Raw genomic sequence first — 19,879 nt, forward strand, 5'->3', positions numbered from 1 at the left:
CTATAAATAGAGAGATTCACTCCATTATTGGAGGACCTTACAATCATTACATCATTTATTACTCCTGAAAATAAAGAAAACACCTAATCTCGGAATTCGAGAAGATATAGACTTTCTGCACCATTTTACTCCGAACGTATACACTAACTTGACAGTCGGAGGCGAAACTCTGGCTGACCGGAGCTTTCGTGGGTTTGCAGGTACATACAGTCCCGGACCAGTCTTGGTGTTGTAACTATCCCACAGGACACAAACAATCCCAAAACAGGAGGTAGTATGTATTCAAGCTCTTTTACTTCTATATTTATTGTTAAGCATGGTAAATCTTTCAATTATTAATGGCTTAGTGTATGTACTATGCAGTATGAAATCTAAAGGTTAAAGAGTTGAAGAGTGTTGCCATCATGTTGAATTTGTTGCCATGTTGAAGCAGCCATGTTGAATTTATTAGTTGAATCTTGATTGAGGACTTTTATTGCATTTTTAAGACTTTTGTAATGTGAAATTTTATTCTAATGGCTGGACTTTTTATTTATTTATTATGTATCTCCTAAATTTGGAAAATATTAGGATATTTTAAGGGCCTAAACAATAGGTCCAATAATAAGCCCAATTTTTTAGGCCCAAAATGTTAGCCCAACAAAATTTCAGATTGGATTGGATTTGTTTCTGAAACCGAATTGTTTCGGTTTGGATTGGATTGGATCCAAACCAACTCGGTTGGGACTCGATTCCTAAAATCCGAAATTTCACCAATAATCCAATTTGAATTATGAATTTTCACCCTTATATTTAGGTTTAGCTAAGAAAGTAGGGTAAAATTACAAAGAAAAATCATATGAAACACAAAGTTATATGGTATAGTTTTCTTTTACTTGATTTTTTCACTTTTGGTAGATATACGTAGCAGGGGTGAGCAAATCGGGTACCTGGTAAAAATTTTAGGACCCGGACTTGGAATTGGTTGGAACCAGGTCCTAAAATTCGGACCAGGAATTGGAATTGGTTCAACCGGGTCCTAAAATTTAGGAATTAGTATTGGAATCACCGGGTACCGGTTTCGGGTACCCACTTATGTATGTAACTGTTATAATATAATACAAATAATAATTCTTATTTTAGTTAGGTTCATTTTTAGCGTTTAATACTTATATTTATGCATTAAGCTATTTGTATTTATGTTAGGTATTAATAATATTTTTTTAATTTACAAATTAAATACATATAACATATTTTTATTATTTAAAATTTATTTAGTTTAGCATATATTAGGTAACCGGATACCGAACCGGTTCCGGTTCCAAAAAGTTTAGAATTGGAATTGAAATTGGTTATAACCGGGTCCTTAATTTATTACCAGAAATTGGAACCATCGAGTCCAATTCCGGTTCTGAACCCGCCGATTCTAATTCCGGTATCCAGAATTTTTGCTCACCCCTATATTACGTTGGATGATCCTTTCTTTATCTATTCTTTATTTAATTTTAAAAAAATTAAAAAAAACCTGAGGGGCAGGAGGAAGGGGAAGGGGAAGGGGGGATCCCATTCTTATTTCCTTTTTCTTGGGGTAGGGGTAGTTTTTATTTCTCAACTTCTTTTAGCCAAATTTATTGAAATCTAAACACATTTTTTTTTTCTTTTGCGAGAAAGTAGAACACGCTCACTCTATATATATATATATATATATATATATATATATATATATATATATATAGGAAAGTAAAATACCCTCACTTATGATTCAGAAATACATGGAATTTTCACCTTTTTCTAAGTAGCACGCGTCATACAGACACTCACTAACATCAAACATGTAAACTTCCTCTTATATATAGATAGGATAGGATTCAATTATGGCAATTGCTATATTCTTCGTCATCAAAAGAGTTAGTTTAGCTTCTTTTACTAGAAATAACATTTTAATACGGAGTAACAAAATGGGAACATTGTATATACAATTTACATTCAACTATCACAACCAGGCATTTCGATACCTAATGCAACGAAATAGCAATAGAATCCCCATCACACACACTGCATCATGAACAAGTGAGAGAGCAATAGCTAACTTAAAACTATTACCAACTTTTACAGATAATTGTACATTTACATCCCGCTGAAGCAGGCAGGAGTAGGGCAAGTAGGAGCATGATATGATACTACTAAAACTGGCATGAGATCTGCTGGGATCTGAAGTTGGCTGCTATTTGCCAGATATCAGAAGATTTAATCAAATTCAGTGCCACCAAGATTTGCTACAAAAAACACATGTGAAGAATACTCCATTCAGTCACCAAGACTCAATACAACAGACAACTTGCCACAAATAAGTAAAAATGAAATATTCGAATGAGGATGCAGAGCAGGCACTTACCAGTTAAACAGTGGCCAAGAAGATAAGCTGCCACATCATGGTAGACAACATGAAGATGTTTATCCATGCAAAGAGATGATCTATGACCAAACCAGGCTACCTTTTGAGTATCCTGCAAATCATAAAGACACTTATTGGTGCCCAAAAATTACACTGAAAACATGGTTAAGTCTGAGACAGGCTTAAAGTCAAGCTGGTACAAGTCACCTGTAGACCATTTAGGACTTGATCATGGCCCAGTCCATACTCATGGACTAAAACCAAGCCTATTTCAAAAAAAAATTAAAAACAAAAAAGAGAATAAAAAAAAAAGGAAAAGGAAGAAAAAACACTTGTAGGATCTGTGTCAGGCCCATGCCAGTTTCTGTACTGATTCCACCTTTGGAACACAGCTAGGCTGTTCTGGGGTGGACAGGACTGGCCTGAACTCAAGCTGAACCAATCAAGTAGCCACCTCTAAATAATAAGGATTACAAAAAAAATTTAAGTAAACAAACCAAGCCAGGCCACACCAAGTATTGGTCTGCGATCTATATCCTGAAGCATCTAGTGTTAGGCAGAACTCAAACTGAGCTAGCAAGCTAATTTCTTCAAGTTATTTAAAGTCTCTAAGCCTATGGACGAATTTTAATTACTACGTAATTAACAGGTTTAGTATAAGAGAATAGGTATTTTAGACATATGATAGGCATGCACAACATGCATCTGATGACTGGAAAATACTATCGAAGGTAGGAAAGCCAACATAGTTTTATAGGATATGGAATGCAGTTGAAGTCATAAGGTAGCAAAACTTTTCAGAATAGCTTTAACAAAGAATAATTGCAAATACTTGTTACTCCTAAAAAGAATGTGATACAAGTACATGATTAATATTACATTAGAGTCAGATATGTGAACATTGAAACAATTGATAGGGTCTGAACATAACTAATCTCCTACAATTTAGAATGGAATATATTAAAAACATGATGCAAGTCTAATATACCCCTCCAACAAGTTGTAATGGTATTTAGACTCGAATGAAAAACAACTCACCCTGAAACAACTTAAAATTGTGAAATTAACCAAAACTCAAGAACACACTCAAAGTTCTGGGTTCTTAGGCTAGAGACAAGACACACTCAATCTCTCCCTAATCTTGTCACTCAAGAACTAACTCAAAGCAACAAGGAACAACACTCACACTTTGGACAAACACAAAGAAGAATGTTAGGCAACCTCACGGTTTTTATGAATAACTCCAAAAACTGATTTTTATTTCTGGTTTGCTCTCCAATATATAGTAATAAGGAGCAGCAAATGAAAAGACAAAACCCACCAAAAGTCAAAGGGAGAACCGTCCCTAAAGGGAAGCAAACAGCCAACAGTTCTCCTTAATTTAAGCTAGCACTGAATTCCTTAATTAGCTAGTGATGATCAGCTAAAAATAAGGCCTAAAAAACCTCCTACATAACCAGCCATTAAGAGCAACTTTAAGAGTAACTCTTGGCATTATTACAACCAAAAATAAAACTAGGAATAAGATAGAAATCTACACGCCCAAATCAGCAGCTTAATGGGCCAAACGTGTAGCTTCTTTTAGACTTGTACTTTGGACCGTCAATCAACCCTTGAGATGCAACACTTGAATTCGGCCCTTGTAGAAAATGGATAAAACCCAAGTGTTTCCAAGACTAGAGCATCTGGTTCTTGATCCATAGAGTTTCTAAGTGGGCTTCTTGATCTTTGATCATTCTCCCTTTCTTGAAAAGAGTTTGACCTCAAACTCGGATCCCCCATGAAAGGAAAGAATTTTCTTATATTACAAGTAGCACTTGTTAAATCAGTTTTATGATTCACTTGCACATACCCTTTTTTAAACACTTTTTTCAACCACTCATACATCCCTTGCTTGGTTTTGAAAGTCGGTTTCCACTTGTTGCCTTCTCTAAATTTCATTTGGCAGTAGATAACATCGTTAAGTAAAGGGACTCTTGGAATGGCATGTGCAATACCCCTATTTGAAGGTAAGCCTTTGGGCAAGTCATTAGGAAAAACAAATTTGTACTCTCCTAACAACTCATTTAAAGGTGATGAGTTATTATGAGGAATACAAAACTCATCTTTGGCCTTCCCAACCAAAGCATACCCTTCCCCCATCTCTCATTTTTTTTCCAAGTTCATTACAAATTACAAGACAGTTGCTTTTCTCTTTTTCTTTTTTTAGCAATGTTGGAGGTAAAGGCAACAATCTAACTTTCCTACCATCTTTGGTAGTTACAATAAACACATTAGATTTACATTGGTGTTTCGAATCATGATCAAATTGCCACGGTCTTCCAAGCAACAAATGACACGCATCCATAGGGAGAATGTCACACCAACGCTCATCTTCGAATCCTCCAATGGAATAAGTCACCAAAGCTTGCATCTTCACCCTCATGTTGGTACCATTATTCAACCAATTGAGCTTATAAGGCTCACTATGAACCCTAGTAGGCAACTTCAGTTTACTCACGGCCTCGGACGAAATCACATCAATTTGAGCTCCACTATCCACAATTACATTACAAGTCTTTTCACCTATCTTGCATCTAGTGTGGAACAAGTTGTTTCTTTGACTCTCATCAATTTTAGGTTCACCAAACAAAATCTTGCGAACCACCATCATATTCACTTCGCTCTCCGGAGGTATTTCCTCATCATACTCTTCATCAATTTCTTTATTCTCATCTTGTGTAACAAAACTACAGTGTTTTTCTTCCTCGTCAAACATTGCACATTGTGAGGTAGTCAACACATTTTTGCGAGGGAATTCGGAAGCGATATGTCCTCTTCCATGAGACTTGAAACATTTTCTCGTAGTAGCAAGTTCACAGCCTTTTCCTTCCCTTTATCAAAATTAGAACTAGAAGAGAAAGATTTGTTTTGAAAAGTTCCCCCTGACTCATTTTGTACTGTACCCCCCTTAGAGTAAGATGGACTGAACTTCATTGGACTCTTGAAAGAAGAAGTTTTGGGCTTTTCTTCCTTCAATTGGACTTCATAACGAATAGCCAATTTACAAACATCACTAAAAGTGGTATAGTGAGTCACTTCCACTTTTGGCTAATACTCTTCGCAAGACCTTTTATAAAACGAGCGATTTTTGAAGGTCTCTTTCTCTTGCAAGTCACACACCAAACACAACTTCTCAAACTCCTTAATGTAATCTTCTACACTCATGTTTTCTTGGGAAAGATGGGTTAGTTTTAGGTCTTGTTCTTGTTCATACTCCCTATTTACCCATTTATCCCTCATCTTCTTTTTCAACTTCTCCCATGAGTCAATTTTTTCTTTTCCCTCTCTCCTTCTATTTGCCTTGAGGTTTTCATACCATAGGGCAGCGAGTTTAGTGAGTTTTAGAACAGACAATTTGAACCTTTTTTTATCATCAAACCCCTTATACTAAAAACAGTTTCAATTTGCCTCACCCAATCTAGAAAGGCCTCACTATCATGCCCCCCATCAAATTCTGGTAGGTCAATTTTAAGCCCCCTATCTTCATCAAATTGCCTAAGATTGCTGCCACTACCCACATCCTCATTTTCTAATTCATTCAGTTTTCTAGTTGTTTGTGATGAGTGGCATTTACGCCACTCTTTTATCCTTTTTCTCTAAGGATTCTCCCCTCATTTGCACTTATTTGGCCCTTTTTCTAAGCATTTTTACTTAGTTTTGCTTCCTCTTTTCTTTTCTCCTTTATCTTCCCTTTTCTTAGTCTTCTCGCTTTGTTTTTATTGTGATTTCCATACTTATGCTTTGTAGGAACCATCGGGGTTTTCAAGAGGAGGAAGCTAAGCTCAAGGGAAGCTGAAGGAAGCAAGATTCAGAAGAGGTTCGGCCGAACCTCCTGAAGGTGTGGCCGAACCTGCTCAGTGGTTCGGTCGAACGTCGAGGCAGGGTCAAGAAGCAATTTGGCAATTTTGCAGGAGTGGTCGAACCACAGAAGTTCGACCAAACCAGGATCAGGGAGGTTCGACCGAACCTACCCATGGTTCGGCCGAACCTACCCTGTAGTCCGGCCGAACCTTCCCATTGTTCAGTCGGACCACTCCTCTTTTTCAGCTGGCTCTGTACGGACTATATAAGTCCCATCTTAGAACGTTTTGATGTAATTTTTGGATTAACTTAGTACTAATTCCATAGAACATTAGCCTAATCTAGAGAGAGAATATAGATTGTTATTCAAGCATCCTTTATTGTATTCAACTTTGCTCAAGTTTTAATCTTCTATCAATCAAGCAAGAATCCAAGTTTTCATCTTTCATTAATCCTTTCTTTAGTAATCTCTTCTCCTTTCCTTTAATATTATTTATTTGTTTTATTGTTACTTATTCTTGTCAATCTTATTAGCTTATCTAGTTGTTATTGATTTCATTGATTTTAATCATGTTTTGTTTTGAGTTTCTTGAGTTTATTTCTAGTTTTGATATTATGTTTAATCTCCCTTCTCTAGGCTAAACTTTTAGCTAGGGGAAGGGGGTGGAAGATATGATTTGATATTGGATGAATGATGATGGTTGGATTGAACTTATGCCATATATTGATGAAAGACATGATTTCTATTAGCTTGGGATTATTGTTACACTCTATTTGATGTTTTCTAGTTTAAATGCATGAAAGTGATTTGAACTAGATTAGGATCATCTCTATTTTAATGATTGCATGAGAATGAGTTATTAAAGTGGAGTTTTTATGGATTGTGCTTCTTTATTCTCTTGATTTGATTGTAACTAATAGGATGCATGAGAATGATCCTTATTAGTGTGGACCTCGTTCATTGATTTGCCTAGACTATTGCATGAGAATGAATTGTTTAGGTAGAATCTTGTGTTCTTTGGCATATGTTTCATGATAATCACCATTATTCTCCTCTTTCTAATCATATTGGACACCCCCGTATCCCTAGCGTCATTTTCTATTGATTTTAATCGTCATTTTCTTGCTCACTTGTAGTTTTAGTGTTCTTACTCAACAAAACCAACAAAAACAATCCCCTTTTCACTCTTGCATTAGTGATATTTGATGTTGAACTAGCGTGCTTTCCTAGTGGTTCGACCCTTTACTTGCCACTAACTAGTTTAGTGTAGGTTTAGGTATTATAAATGATTAATTTGGTTAGGGTAATAGCTTAACGACCTATCTAACCCGTGATCAAATTTTGGCGCCGTTGCCGGGGAAGCGGCTTGTTTAGCGTCTATTATTGCTTTTGTTAGAGTCATTTTGCTTTCTTTTCTTTTTGTTTTTTTGTTTTATCATCCTTGTCATTGCTAATTGTTTGCTTAGCTTTGGTGAATGCTTAGGAGGTCTCACGGAGCACCTTCACATCAAATTGACCATGAAATCAACCGTAGGCTTTATCAAGACGAGGGAAGAGGTTTTGGTGATATAGTTGATAGTGAGAGTGATACTTACTCTTCAAGTTCACCACGCGGATCAATGGCGGGACAAGAGAATGATGTTTTGTTTCGTGAGTTCGGAAATCCGAAGGATTATGAGCTCACGGGAGGGATTTTGCTACCCGTCACGGAAACCAACTTCTCAATCCATCTACAATATACTCGGATGGTCCAATCGGAGCAATTTTCCGGAAGTGCAAGTGAGGACCCTATTGAACATTTGGACCGATTCCTTGAATTGTGCGCAATGATGCAAACCAATGAAGTGAGTCAAGACTACATTCGTATGCACCTTTTCCGGCAATCTCTCACCGGATGAGCAAAGAAATGGCTAAAGCAAGTAAATCCTTACACTCTCACAACATGGAGGGAGGTGGTAAAGGCGTTCTTGAAGCACTTTATCTCCGAGGAGAAGACCGCCGAAATGAGAAGGAAAATTGCATCATTTGAGCAAGATGCCGATGAAAGTCTTGGTGAAGCATGGGAGAGATTCAAGGAGTTGGTACAAGCATGTCCCCACCATGAGTACAATCAAGGGTTGCTCATGCGGTTTTTCTACGACTGATTGGAGCCCATGTCAAGAGCCAATTTGGATGCAGGGGCGGGTGGTCAATTAATCAAGATCCCTCAAAATCAAGTTGAAACCACAATAGAAGAGGTAGCAAAGAATTACTCTTGGGGGAGCCGAAGAAGAAACGCTCCAAAGAGAGGTGGTATTTACGAATTGGAGAAAGTTGATCAATTACAACATCAAATTAATCAATTACAAAAGGGCTTTCCAAGTTGAACACGAGTGTGAATGCAAGTTCAAGTGGTGGAGCAAGCTCTTCCCAAGTTGTGGAGGAACGAACCATGATACATCTTATTGTGGAGGTTTAAGCCCCTAACATGTAGCGGCATACAACACAAGGCAAGAGGGATTTAGAGGAAGCGGTGGTGGAGTAGCTTGGAGACAACCACCACCCGGGTTTGTACCTCAACCTCAACAATGGAACCAACAAGCTCAACCTTCCTATAACTCGAACCCTCAATATCAAAATCCACCACCATCTCAACACCAAAACCCAAGAGGAAGCTATCCAAGGAACAACCAATACAACAATCAAACCCAAGCACCTCAAAGAAATCATCAAGAACAAGCATCTCAAGCGGAGCTAACTCAAACTCAACTCCTCCAAGCCATGCATGCGCAAATGCAATCTTTTGGGCAACAAATGCAAGAGATAAGAGCTCACAACAAGATGGTTGATTCACAACTAGCTCAATTGGCCGAGAGAACTCCTTTCAATTCACCATCCACTCTACCCGGACAACCACAACCTAACCTATCTCGCAATCCGAAACCCGATACATGCAAGGCGATCACATTGAGGTCGGGAACTTCCTATGAAGGGCCAAATGAAGGGGATAGTGAGGAAAAGAAGGGAGGAGAGGAGAGTGTGAATGAAAACAAGGGAGGTGAGAAAGAAAAGGGTGATGAGATAGAAGTAGGTCCGGAGAAGAAGAAGCTTGACAATGAGAAGACAACTTCAATTCCTAGTGAGGCTATCTTGATGGACCGGTTCCTTTTCCCGGTCGGCTTGCGGAGAGGAAGTTGAATGACAAGTTCACAAAATTTCTTAGCGTCATGAAGAATTTGCATATCAACCTCCCTTTTCTTGAAGTTGTGACACAAATGCCATCTTACTCCAAGTTCCTCAAAGATATTCTCACCAACAAGAGGAAGCTCAATGATGAGCTTATCACCCTTCCACATCAAGTGAGTGCTCTTGTCCAACATAAGATGCCCAAGAAGGAAAAAGACCCGAGAAGTTTCACTTTGCCGGTGAAAATTGGGAACATGGAAGCTAGGGGCGCCTTAGCCGATCTTGGAGCAAGTGTTAGTTTAATCCCTCTATCCATTGCTTAAAAACTCAATATAGAGATGATCCCTACAAGGAAGACAATTCAATTGGCCGATCGATCAGTGAAATTACCTTGTGGAGAGCTTGAGGATGTTCCAATTCAAGTGGGACACATCTACGTGCCTTGTGACTTTGTAGTGATGGATATGGAGGAAGATGTTAACACTCCTTTGATTTTGGGACGTGAAGCTCTTAAAACTTTGGGGGCGGTCATCAATTGCAAGAACAACACCATCACATGTGAAGTGGCCGATGAAAAGATTGTCTTTGAATTTTCTAAGTTGCTTAAGACCCCCATGGTTGAAAAATGCTATAGAGTTGATGTTGTGAATGAAGAGCTAGATCGCTTGAGGAGGGTCGTGATGTATCAGCCATCAGGTGGTTATATTTATTATTATGGATTTTTTTAGGTATTGTTCAGGTATTAGGTTGAATATTTATAGTTCAAAAAAGCTAGTAAAAAAAAATAGTAAAAAGCATCTAAAATACAATTGTAGAGCAGGTGTTAAATAAATAAAAAAGACCAAAAAAATAAAAAATAAGCTTATTGGTTCAGTTCGGATATTTGGTTCAGGTACCCCTATTTTTGGGTACCCGAATTAACAGGTACCCGAACCTTATCGGAACGGTTTCGGGTATCGGTTTTATCCTTAGCGATTATCGGGTAACCGAACCAATAACGTTATTGGAACGGGTACCCGTCCCATGCTCTCCCCTAGACATGACTGTTGTATGAAGAAAATAACTTAAGTTAAATATACTAATTTTATTTTTACTCGTATGCATTTAATATAAACAAAATTCAAATTGTTCAAAAGCAGTGAACTCGTCAAAGTGAGATAATTGCTACACTTACAGTGACCAGAATGTTGAGTTGACTGCCCAGGATCTATGAGACTCGACTCCATGTCATGCGTTATTGTCCAACCAGGTTCATAAGCTTCAAGAAAACCTATCTTTGCTTTGTTAGGCAGATCATGAGGATGAACAAATGGAACCCCTGGAGGCCACCCAATCTCCATTCTTATATTAGCACAAGGACTGTCGAGTGAATGAATATGACTTTCACACTCTTTCAGGCTACAGAATCTCATCTTGATGCCCTTTTTATCTGCAATGTCTTGAACTCTCTCTTTGAGAACTCTTTGTGCCTCAAGCCTTAACCTCTTAGAAGGTGGCAATGGTTTGCACTTTGTGTCATTCTTCCTTCTCTTAATTAAAGGCTTCATTGATCCTGCACCAGCATGTCATCCATCCAAGAACCTGCTGTTATAAACTGCTCACTAAAAGGTAATCTGGAGTGTTAGGGGAGGGGAAGGGTGGGGTTTAAGTTCTCATGAAGCAAGAAGCAATAACATTAAAGAATATATAGAGGAATGCTATTTTCCGACGAACATCTCAAGTTTAACATGATACCTTCTGTTTCTTTTGTTAAAATCGTATGGAGATGTCTAATATTTTTAAGCAGATCAGACAAATTAATATTCATTGTAGACTAATAGAGCAATACTGCAGATTCCAGGCTGGCAACCCCATTACCGCTGCAACAAGGTTGGCGCTAGTAACTTGTGGTAATAAGGGATTTCGGGAGGAAGTTGGTGAAAAAGGGGTCTTTAGAAAATCAAGGATAATGGATGAAGCCTAACGAGTAGTATGATTGAGGCATAAGAGGAAGTATGTGATGAAATATTGGGAAGGCTCAAGGGATATTTACTTGCAAAGATTTGGGACTTGTTCCCCTAAATAAAGCAATTTTGCTCGGATATAGTTCAGCTACGAATTCTCGGCTTTTCCTAGTATTAATTACTTGATCTTGACCACTAATTTGTAATCCAAGGGTTTATTATCTAGGGTTTTACTTTATTCACTAGTACCTCTTCATATAAGATTCTCTAAGTATATTTTTTGATATATTATGAATTGATGAGATTTTCTCTCTTTTACAACGTCATTGTGAGCATTTCTTTATGAAATAACTAAATATTTGTGATTAATCAACCTGTAATCAAGCTTTGTGTGAGATTAGTGATTGTAACCTCATTCTCTTTGAACGTTGTGATCATGGAATTAAAAAGCGGTTGTTCCGTTCTATAATGGCCGCTTTGTAATGGGTTTGGGACTTACCGTTCCGCAAAAAGCATTAAAAATCACACCAAACTCGCCACGACGGCCGTTACGTTACGGTAGAACGGCGTTATATACTCGTTCTATAATTGTAGCGGCCGTTAAATGTAGAAAATCGAACCATATTAAGCCCAATTTCCAGATCTAAGGTTTGAAAATAAAACCCTAGATATATTGATTAACAATTAGACTAGTCATAAAAGGAAGAAAGATATTAGGGCTTTAAGTCGTGGGAATGAAACAAGGTGAAAGCAGTTTGCACTTCGGCCAAATTTCTTTCCCGACGAAGACTATTTGCAGTCGCAGGTCCTATTTTCTCTCCTCACTAATGCAGCTAGCTTCCTTGCTTGTTCTCTCTTTTCTACCTTTTTCTTTCTTATCACGTGGCCTTATCTCAATTCTTTCTTTTCTTTTCTTTTATTTTTAAGTTTTATTTGTGGTTTGAAGGTTAGCTTTTTCTTACTGTTTGGACTTTGGAGTACTATACACTGTACTATGGTGCCTGTAGCCCTTATTTTATTTGAGTGTGACAAAAAATAAAGCAAAAATAATGTTAAAATAATTTATAAATGCCATATCTCATATATTGGGGTCTTTACGTAAGGTAGTTTTGGCAATAATATCGTATAAATAAATAAAAAAGAATTTAAAAGCTCAAAAAATGACTTATGTGAAGTTTTTGAAAAAAATCACGTTGCGAATTCCGTGATCCATTCTATTTGACCGTTACCAGCCGCTTCCGCGACAACGCGTCCGTCACCGCGAACGCGACCGCGATTTTTTTCCATGGTTGTGATAGTTTAGTTAAGTTCGCTTATGGGCATTATGGTCTTTTGTCAAGAAATACTTCCTTAAGAAATGATGAAACTACTATGATATTCCCAACAAGGAATATGGTGCAACAATTTTCTCAATAGGGGAAGAACTTTGACTTTTTTTTTATCTAATTACCTATAAAGGAATTGTATATACTACGCATAGTGTTCTAGAAATCAAAGAGGTTATCTCCTTGTAACTTAGTTTTATACTCTCCCTATTTCGTAATAATCGCAATAGTAGGCCTTGCACAAAGCTTTAGGAAATGTATAGGGTAGGGATTATCGGATGAATTTTATAATATGAAGTATAGTTAGCGAGGATTTATTTAAGGCAAATATTCAATTTTAATTTTAGTTTTATCAATGGGGTTAGTAGGAAAGAAAAATAATAATATATGTATGAAAGTTTAGACCGTAACTCAATGTTTTCTAAAAGCGGGATCCTTTTTCCATTGTCTATGATACAAATAAATTTTTTCTTGCATTTTCTAGAAAAAGTTATTCAGACGTCAGGGAACCCATGAGAAGCAAAGCTTAACATCCGCAGACAAAAGGGCAAATGAGGTTGTTAACAAAGGGGTGGAGTCATGTTTGCAATGTATTGTGAATGGAAAACCCAACAGCTGGGCTTGTTGGACCCATGGGCAACACACTGCACTCCATTCAAGGCTCTCTATGGGAGGGACCCTCCACACTTGATCAGGTTTACTGCTGACAGCACTTTCCTTTCATCTCTAGAGGATTAGTTACAGGAACGGGATGCTATTTTGGATGACCTAAAGTATCATCTGCAACCTCAGGTGTACATGCAACAATATGAGAATAAGGCAAGAAGAGATGGGCTACTTGAGGTAGGTGACTTGGTCCACCTCAAGTTCCAGCCTTATAGGCAGCAATCCCTAGCTAGGAGGCAGGTGAGAAGCTGTCCCCTCAATTCTAGGTCCATACCCACAGCTACAACTCATTGGGAAAATATGATATAAGAAGCAATTACCCCCACATGCTAAAATCCACCCAGTTTTTCACATTTCTCAACAGAAAAAGGCAGTGGAAACTGGGCTGCAACCCACCCATCTGCCTAATTAGCTCACTTCTGTTAACACCGGGAGAGAGGAGTAACTGCAAGATTTTGAGTCTACATTGGAGGAATATGATGAGATTGACGGCAGATTTCCCCTCATCCACCTTGAGGACAAGGTTCTTCTTTGGGTGGGGGGTATTGCAAGATATCAGCCCGGTGCGTTTCACATATGCTCAAAGAAGGCCCAAAATGAAGTCTGGAAACTGATAATGAGCTGGAAGTTAGCTGTGGAGGGGAAAATGAGTAATTCAGGGGCTAGTTTGTTATTTGGTTTGTTATTACTTGTTTTATGTGCTGAGTTTCTTAGCAAGAAGTTTGTTGGTTTGTTTTTTGTAATAAATAGAGAAGTTGTAGGGAGGGAAAGGCATAAAAAAATATAGAGGAGTCATTCCTTGGGAGGGAATCCTTTCCTCTCGAATGAAAGGAGTTGTATTGTTGATTACTCTCATCTGCAATACAATCTATCAATTTGGGGTGTCATTTTGTTTCTGCTTTGCTTAAAATTCTATGTGATTCCTAGCCAAACTTTACCCTTGTAATTAAACAATTTATAACCAAACTTTGTGTGAGATTAGCTATAGAAACCTAGTTATCTTCAAACTTTGTGATTAATGAGTCAAGATTTACCTAATTTTGCTCGTTCATGTTATCATTTTATGACTTTTATACTTAAAAACAAAAGCCAAACCACTTTGTAATATGTTAATTAATTTGTTGATGATTTCAAATCAAAATAGTAGATTATTGACATAGAAAAAGATCCTTTGTTAATTGTTAAATCTTTGAATTTCACTCTTTAGTTTTCTCTTTATCTCATTTCTCTTTCTCTTTTTCTTTCTCTCCTCTTAAATTTACCTAATGATTTTACCTTTAGTTCCATTAAGTTTACAACTTTCATCTTTTTCTACCAAGCTGTAATTTCTAAATTCCATAGTAATATAAGAGATAGATATGTGTATCAATATGACTTAAAGAACCACCTAAGGCGCAAAACATAGAAAGGAAGGCTGATAAAATTCTTACAGAAATAGAGAACAAAAGCTTATGGGAAAGCTCTAGAAGAAGTGGGAGCCAAAGTAAAGGTGAACACTATGATAAGTAAGGCCATTACTCTCCTCAATCCATAAGCCCTTCAAGGATTCCTCATAGTGATCATTATTATAAAACATCAAGTTCAAGCAACCAAAATTTAAAGGTAATCTCGATCTTAATCAATTTCTTCATTGAGTTAGGAGTCTAGATAATAGCCATCATTGGAAAAAAAATAAAAAATAAATAAATAAAAAACTTTCTCTATGCTATTATAACCTAAGAAATCCTAGGATGAAAGAAAGACCACGACTATTAAGAACTTAGACAAACATAAGCATAAGGCTATTGTGCAATTGTGCCTATATACTATTTGCATAGATTGTGTTTGGGGTAATTTTACCCTGCCACATGGTCCAACCAGAAAGTGACACGTGTCACCCTAGGGTTAGTCCAAAATGGACCAACCTGTTTGACACATATCATTCCAAAGAAATGGGAAAAAGGCGGCCTTCATGGCCCAAATCCCGAGAAAGCCGCAATGCGGCGCAGCCCACCAATGATTAGGGCTTGATGACCTAATCAGGGGCACAATTCCCAAGGACCCTATAAATCGGGAGATTTCCTTCATTTGGAAGCACGTTTTACCATTTATTACACATTCACATCTCGAGCTTGGAATCCGAGCAGTACCCACCTAAATTTCCGTTCCTTTTTACTCCTATTCAAGTTACTAACTTAATCGTCGGAGGTGGAGCTCCAACCACCCGAAGTCTCCGTTGTTTTGCAGGTACAGCTCACGCCGGACCAGACTTTGTGACGTAACTCTCCCGAGGGACAAAAACACCCAAAACAGATTGAATGCCCTTGCAAGGGTCAATTAATTATGAGCTACAATAGGAAGATTGAAAGGCTTTCTATTAAATGTGACATTGATGAGACCCCAAAAGATCACTACTAGATATATTGGTCGGAATAAGATGAAACTTAGCCAAAAGGTGGAAATTCATGCTCATGAAATTTTTAATCCTATTATGCAAAAATGTGTTAAATTTTGAAGCATGATAAGATCAAAACCCCTTAGAAATCCATTTCGAATGGAGAATCTTCATCATATGAGAATAAGACTAACACAGTTGTTGTACAAAAGGGTTTAATAGCTCTAAGTCTCAAAGGAAATGATTCCATGAAATTATAATGCTACAAAAATCCCTAATGCCAAAAAATATAGTATTCAACGAGATATTAAGAAAGAGGTTAAACCGGAACCCTTTGAAGAGTCGGTCATTTAAGCTAATGTGGGTCTGTTACTCTTCATTTTCATAAGTATGTCGAGGAAGAAGAGTAAGGAAACCTTGTTTGTAGACACAACATCAATGGGTAGAAAAGAATGTAACAAGGAAGTTTGTGATCAATCACGGGAACAATCACTTGATTGTTGTTTCATATGACAATATCAAAGCTTCTTTGATTGTATGCCATAAACTAGGTATCATTAATTCCCTTGCCTCAATCAATGATCTTAAACGTGTTTAGGCTCCAAACAAAGCATGATAGTGACGCAAAAACAAAAAACAAATAACAAATAAAAAAAAAAAAAAAAATTGAATGCTACGTAGCTTTCTTTGTTTGGTTGCATTAGTAGTCCTTATACTTCTTATGGAGAGAATGGAAACAAGTAGTGTTTAACCGGTCCCATGCATGTAAAGTTGGTTATGATCTAGTCGAATATGGTATTGGTCCTTGTTACTTGGATTATACAATGAAGTCTCTTTCCCTAGGTGACTGTGGCTAGGTTGATACACTCATCAAGTTTGTGGTTAGGACATTTAACTTGGTGGGTGGATATGTTAAATGAATATAAGTTGTTAATTAAAGTTTTATGATTCACAGTAACTATGTCAAATTCGACATGTTGTGTAACGGTTTAGTTGTCACTTAATGAGGTCAATTCCATTTAAGAAAGATACTTAGTGATATAAGTTCAAGTCATACTTTATCGTTTTATGTGTGACATTTTATTACTAAATATCTTTAATTATGTAATGAATTGTTTTCTACAAGAACATCTTTGGATAATACACATTATTAAAAATTCAATAAGACCCCATTTGATATATTTTTTGTCCTTAAGGATCAACATATATAAGGTCAAACGGTCAAATCAGATAGAAAAATAATTAAGCAAGAATAAGGTGAGCTAAGCAGATCCTAATATGATTAATCAATCTATAATCAGGTTTGAATTTTGGGTGATATTTATAATTATTGAGATTTTAACCTTGTTCTCTCAAACTTTGTGGTAATTGAGGCAAGATTTACCCATTTTCTACTTTTTTATTTCCCCCTCGTAGCACAAAAACCCTAAAATAGACTCTTTAAAAGTGTGCAATTTCAACATATATTGTTTTAATTGTTCATGGATTAAACATCACATACTCCCATCTATTACCAAAATAAAAATTTGGCTTTATTTCTTACATCCACTTACTTTTTATTCTATTTCTCTTAACTTATTTACTACGTTTTTTATTCAATTAACCACTTTTTCAAACTTTGCTGGAAATAAGTCTATATAGTAATTGAGTCAAACTTTCGGAAAAGCGAATATACTAGAAATCATGAATGCAATATACTGGATATTAAATCAGAATAATTACCGTCATGGGCATGTGGGAAATTAAAACTTGGCACACTTTGTCGGTTCACATGATTATCGGTAGGGTGTGGTCTTTGCATAAAATCATCTACTGGTATTGGAAGCTGGAACTGTGCTTCAACTCCATGACCAGCAGCTCTCATCTCTGAACAACTAAGATTGGTCATTGATTTTGGCATAAGTTTAAATGTTACAGAGCATCGCCCATGAATGTTACTCTGGGGATTATTGATCTCAATCCTATGAAGTGCAGGGTTGATGTAACCAGCAGTTGCCTGATACAATGCTAGTCCAGGATAAATCACTGCCTCTTGTGGACCAAGATCTCCATCCACAAGAACCCATTGACCCTGGAAATCCCTTATATGCAAACCTGCCTTATCTGACTTCACAATAGATATTAAACTCTTATCTGCGGGATGTTCATGCTCAGAAAACATGATCAAACTACCATCTTCTTGGCTTGTCAAATTATGATGTTGTGCTCCGTGGAATGTAGGCCTAGCTTGACAGCAGACAGACAGGACGGAGGAGGATACTTCTCTGCTTCTCAGAGGTACATTATCAAGAATCTCAGTAAAAGGTGAGCTGCGCAAGCTCAAATTGAAGCTTATGGCATCTAATATTTCTCTAGCCATTTTTCCTAGCAGCGCAAAAATATCAACCAAACCAGCTGGAGAAAAATCAATTTCGTTTCCTAATTCTGTCGGTGTCAACCCAGGTCGAAAGTCATAACTTTCTTGCCAGAGCTGAGGATCTGCATAATAACCAGATGTTTTGCACCATTCTCTAGACTCATTGGTATGAATCATATCTTCAGAGGGATATGATGGTCTATGGTGAAAGTAAAGATGCGCAGATTCCATACATGATCGTAATAGAGCACCATCCCTAACAGGAAGCTGAACAATGGCAGCAGAATACTGGGCTAGTGACTGACATAAAGTCGATACCGATACTTTGTAGGAATCAGAAGGGATGCCTTCCTTGGCTACAAGATCAGAAAGCTTTACGCGGCCCAATGTTGGCAGGCCATTGCCTGCCATTAACCAGATGCCAAATACCAAATTCAGCAGGGATATGATAAATTCAAAGAAATTTCTTCGTAACAAACACTGCAACAATAAAAATAATTTTAAAAAAAAAAAAGCATCAGACTAAATTCATCAAACAGGCCCATAATCATAGTTCAGTTCTAACACTCAAGGGTTTTGCAACAAATTAGCACAAATTAATCCAGCTAAATTATTGTTGTTTATGAATACAAAAATACAATTACCAAAATTCTAGCATTTTAGTGATTAAAATATAACCAATAGTTCCATAACCTTGTAAGAACCCTAGATTGTGAAAATGTTATTCGATGAATGGAAAAACATCTTACCTGTGGTTCGGTGAAGCAGAGAAATCTCACATGCCGCTTCAATGGAATATTCAGTGTAATTTCTTCAGTGGAAAAAAGAGGCAGGGAGGGGTGCGTGAAAGGCTCCAATATGGAAATAATATATTTCGTATTTTAAATATTGAAAGTTGATTTTGATGTTGTAATTTAGACTTAGCTGTAATGGTCGGTTTTGGACTGATTATTAATAATAATTGTATTAATCATGTGCTGACATCTGATGTGCTATGTTGAAATATGATATTTCAAACTTTGCTTAGAAGCTCAAAAAAAAAGGGTCTTACTCTTTTATGTCGGTGGCCACACAATGCTATTATGGGTTTACTTTTTCAAAGTCATATAGGTTACCCGTTCAGTGTTATAGGGGTTACTCGTGTTACTCAATTAGTGTCATATGGGTTAGTGTCCTACTCTAGGAGTTACGTACTTTGTTCTATTGCAAGTAGTTATTCGCTGAGGCCAGTTACACAAAAACGTGTTGTACTTCTTTTTTTTTTTTTTTTTTTTTTTGTTGATCAAAGAGGAGGAAAATGTTTGAAGGGTACTCCCTACAAAAAGCATATAATTGATGGGTTGGAGATTTAGAGTATTTTAGTGAAATGTTGATAAAGGAACTGTATACTCGTGCTAATGCATGACATATACTATACTATGTACCAAAAAATATACTCGTAAAACAAAGTGAAATGTTAGTGCGTAGTGTTTAAAAAAAAGTGAAATATTGGGGATCTTGAGTGATATAGTGAATTGTTGATAAAGGAATTGTATACTCGTGCTAATGCATGTGATATGTTATATTACGTACACAAACAAAAAAAAAAAAAAAAAAAAAAAAAAAAAAAAAAAAAAAAACTCTAAATGCATGAGTTGTGGAATGAGGTTTTGGAGGCTCCTCATTCACTTACTCTACAATTTTATATTAGATTTTTTTTTTTGGTTTTTTACTATAGAAATGATTTTTTTTTAAAATGAAAAAGGATGATTTTAGGGAATTTTGTGTAAAACTATGCTAAAGACAGGGTCATTTGTAAACAACTATCCATTTTTTTTTTAATTTGTATAGAA

The 19,879-nt window shown here is 36.8% G+C and overlaps 1 protein-coding gene and 1 pseudogene across 1 annotated transcript; both read right to left on the reverse strand.

Annotated features, from left to right (window-relative positions):
- The window catches only part of LOC110688908, a 62,087-nt pseudogene that overhangs the window by 29,919 nt on the left and 12,289 nt on the right, over positions 1-19,879 (reverse strand).
- LOC110688980 lies at positions 1,844-18,924 on the reverse strand. The gene is made up of 5 exons (XM_021865725.1): positions 18,797-18,924; positions 17,414-18,527; positions 10,558-10,935; positions 2,375-2,486; positions 1,844-2,255 (listed from the first exon to the last, which is right to left on the reverse strand). Coding segments are annotated over exons 2-4 (1,425 nt in total). The 5' UTR covers positions 18,459-18,527; positions 18,797-18,924; the 3' UTR covers positions 1,844-2,255; positions 2,375-2,484.

Source organism: Chenopodium quinoa, unplaced genomic scaffold (assembly GCF_001683475.1).
Source record: "Chenopodium quinoa cultivar QQ74 unplaced genomic scaffold, ASM168347v1, whole genome shotgun sequence".
NCBI lineage: Eukaryota > Viridiplantae > Streptophyta > Magnoliopsida > Caryophyllales > Amaranthaceae > Chenopodium > Chenopodium quinoa.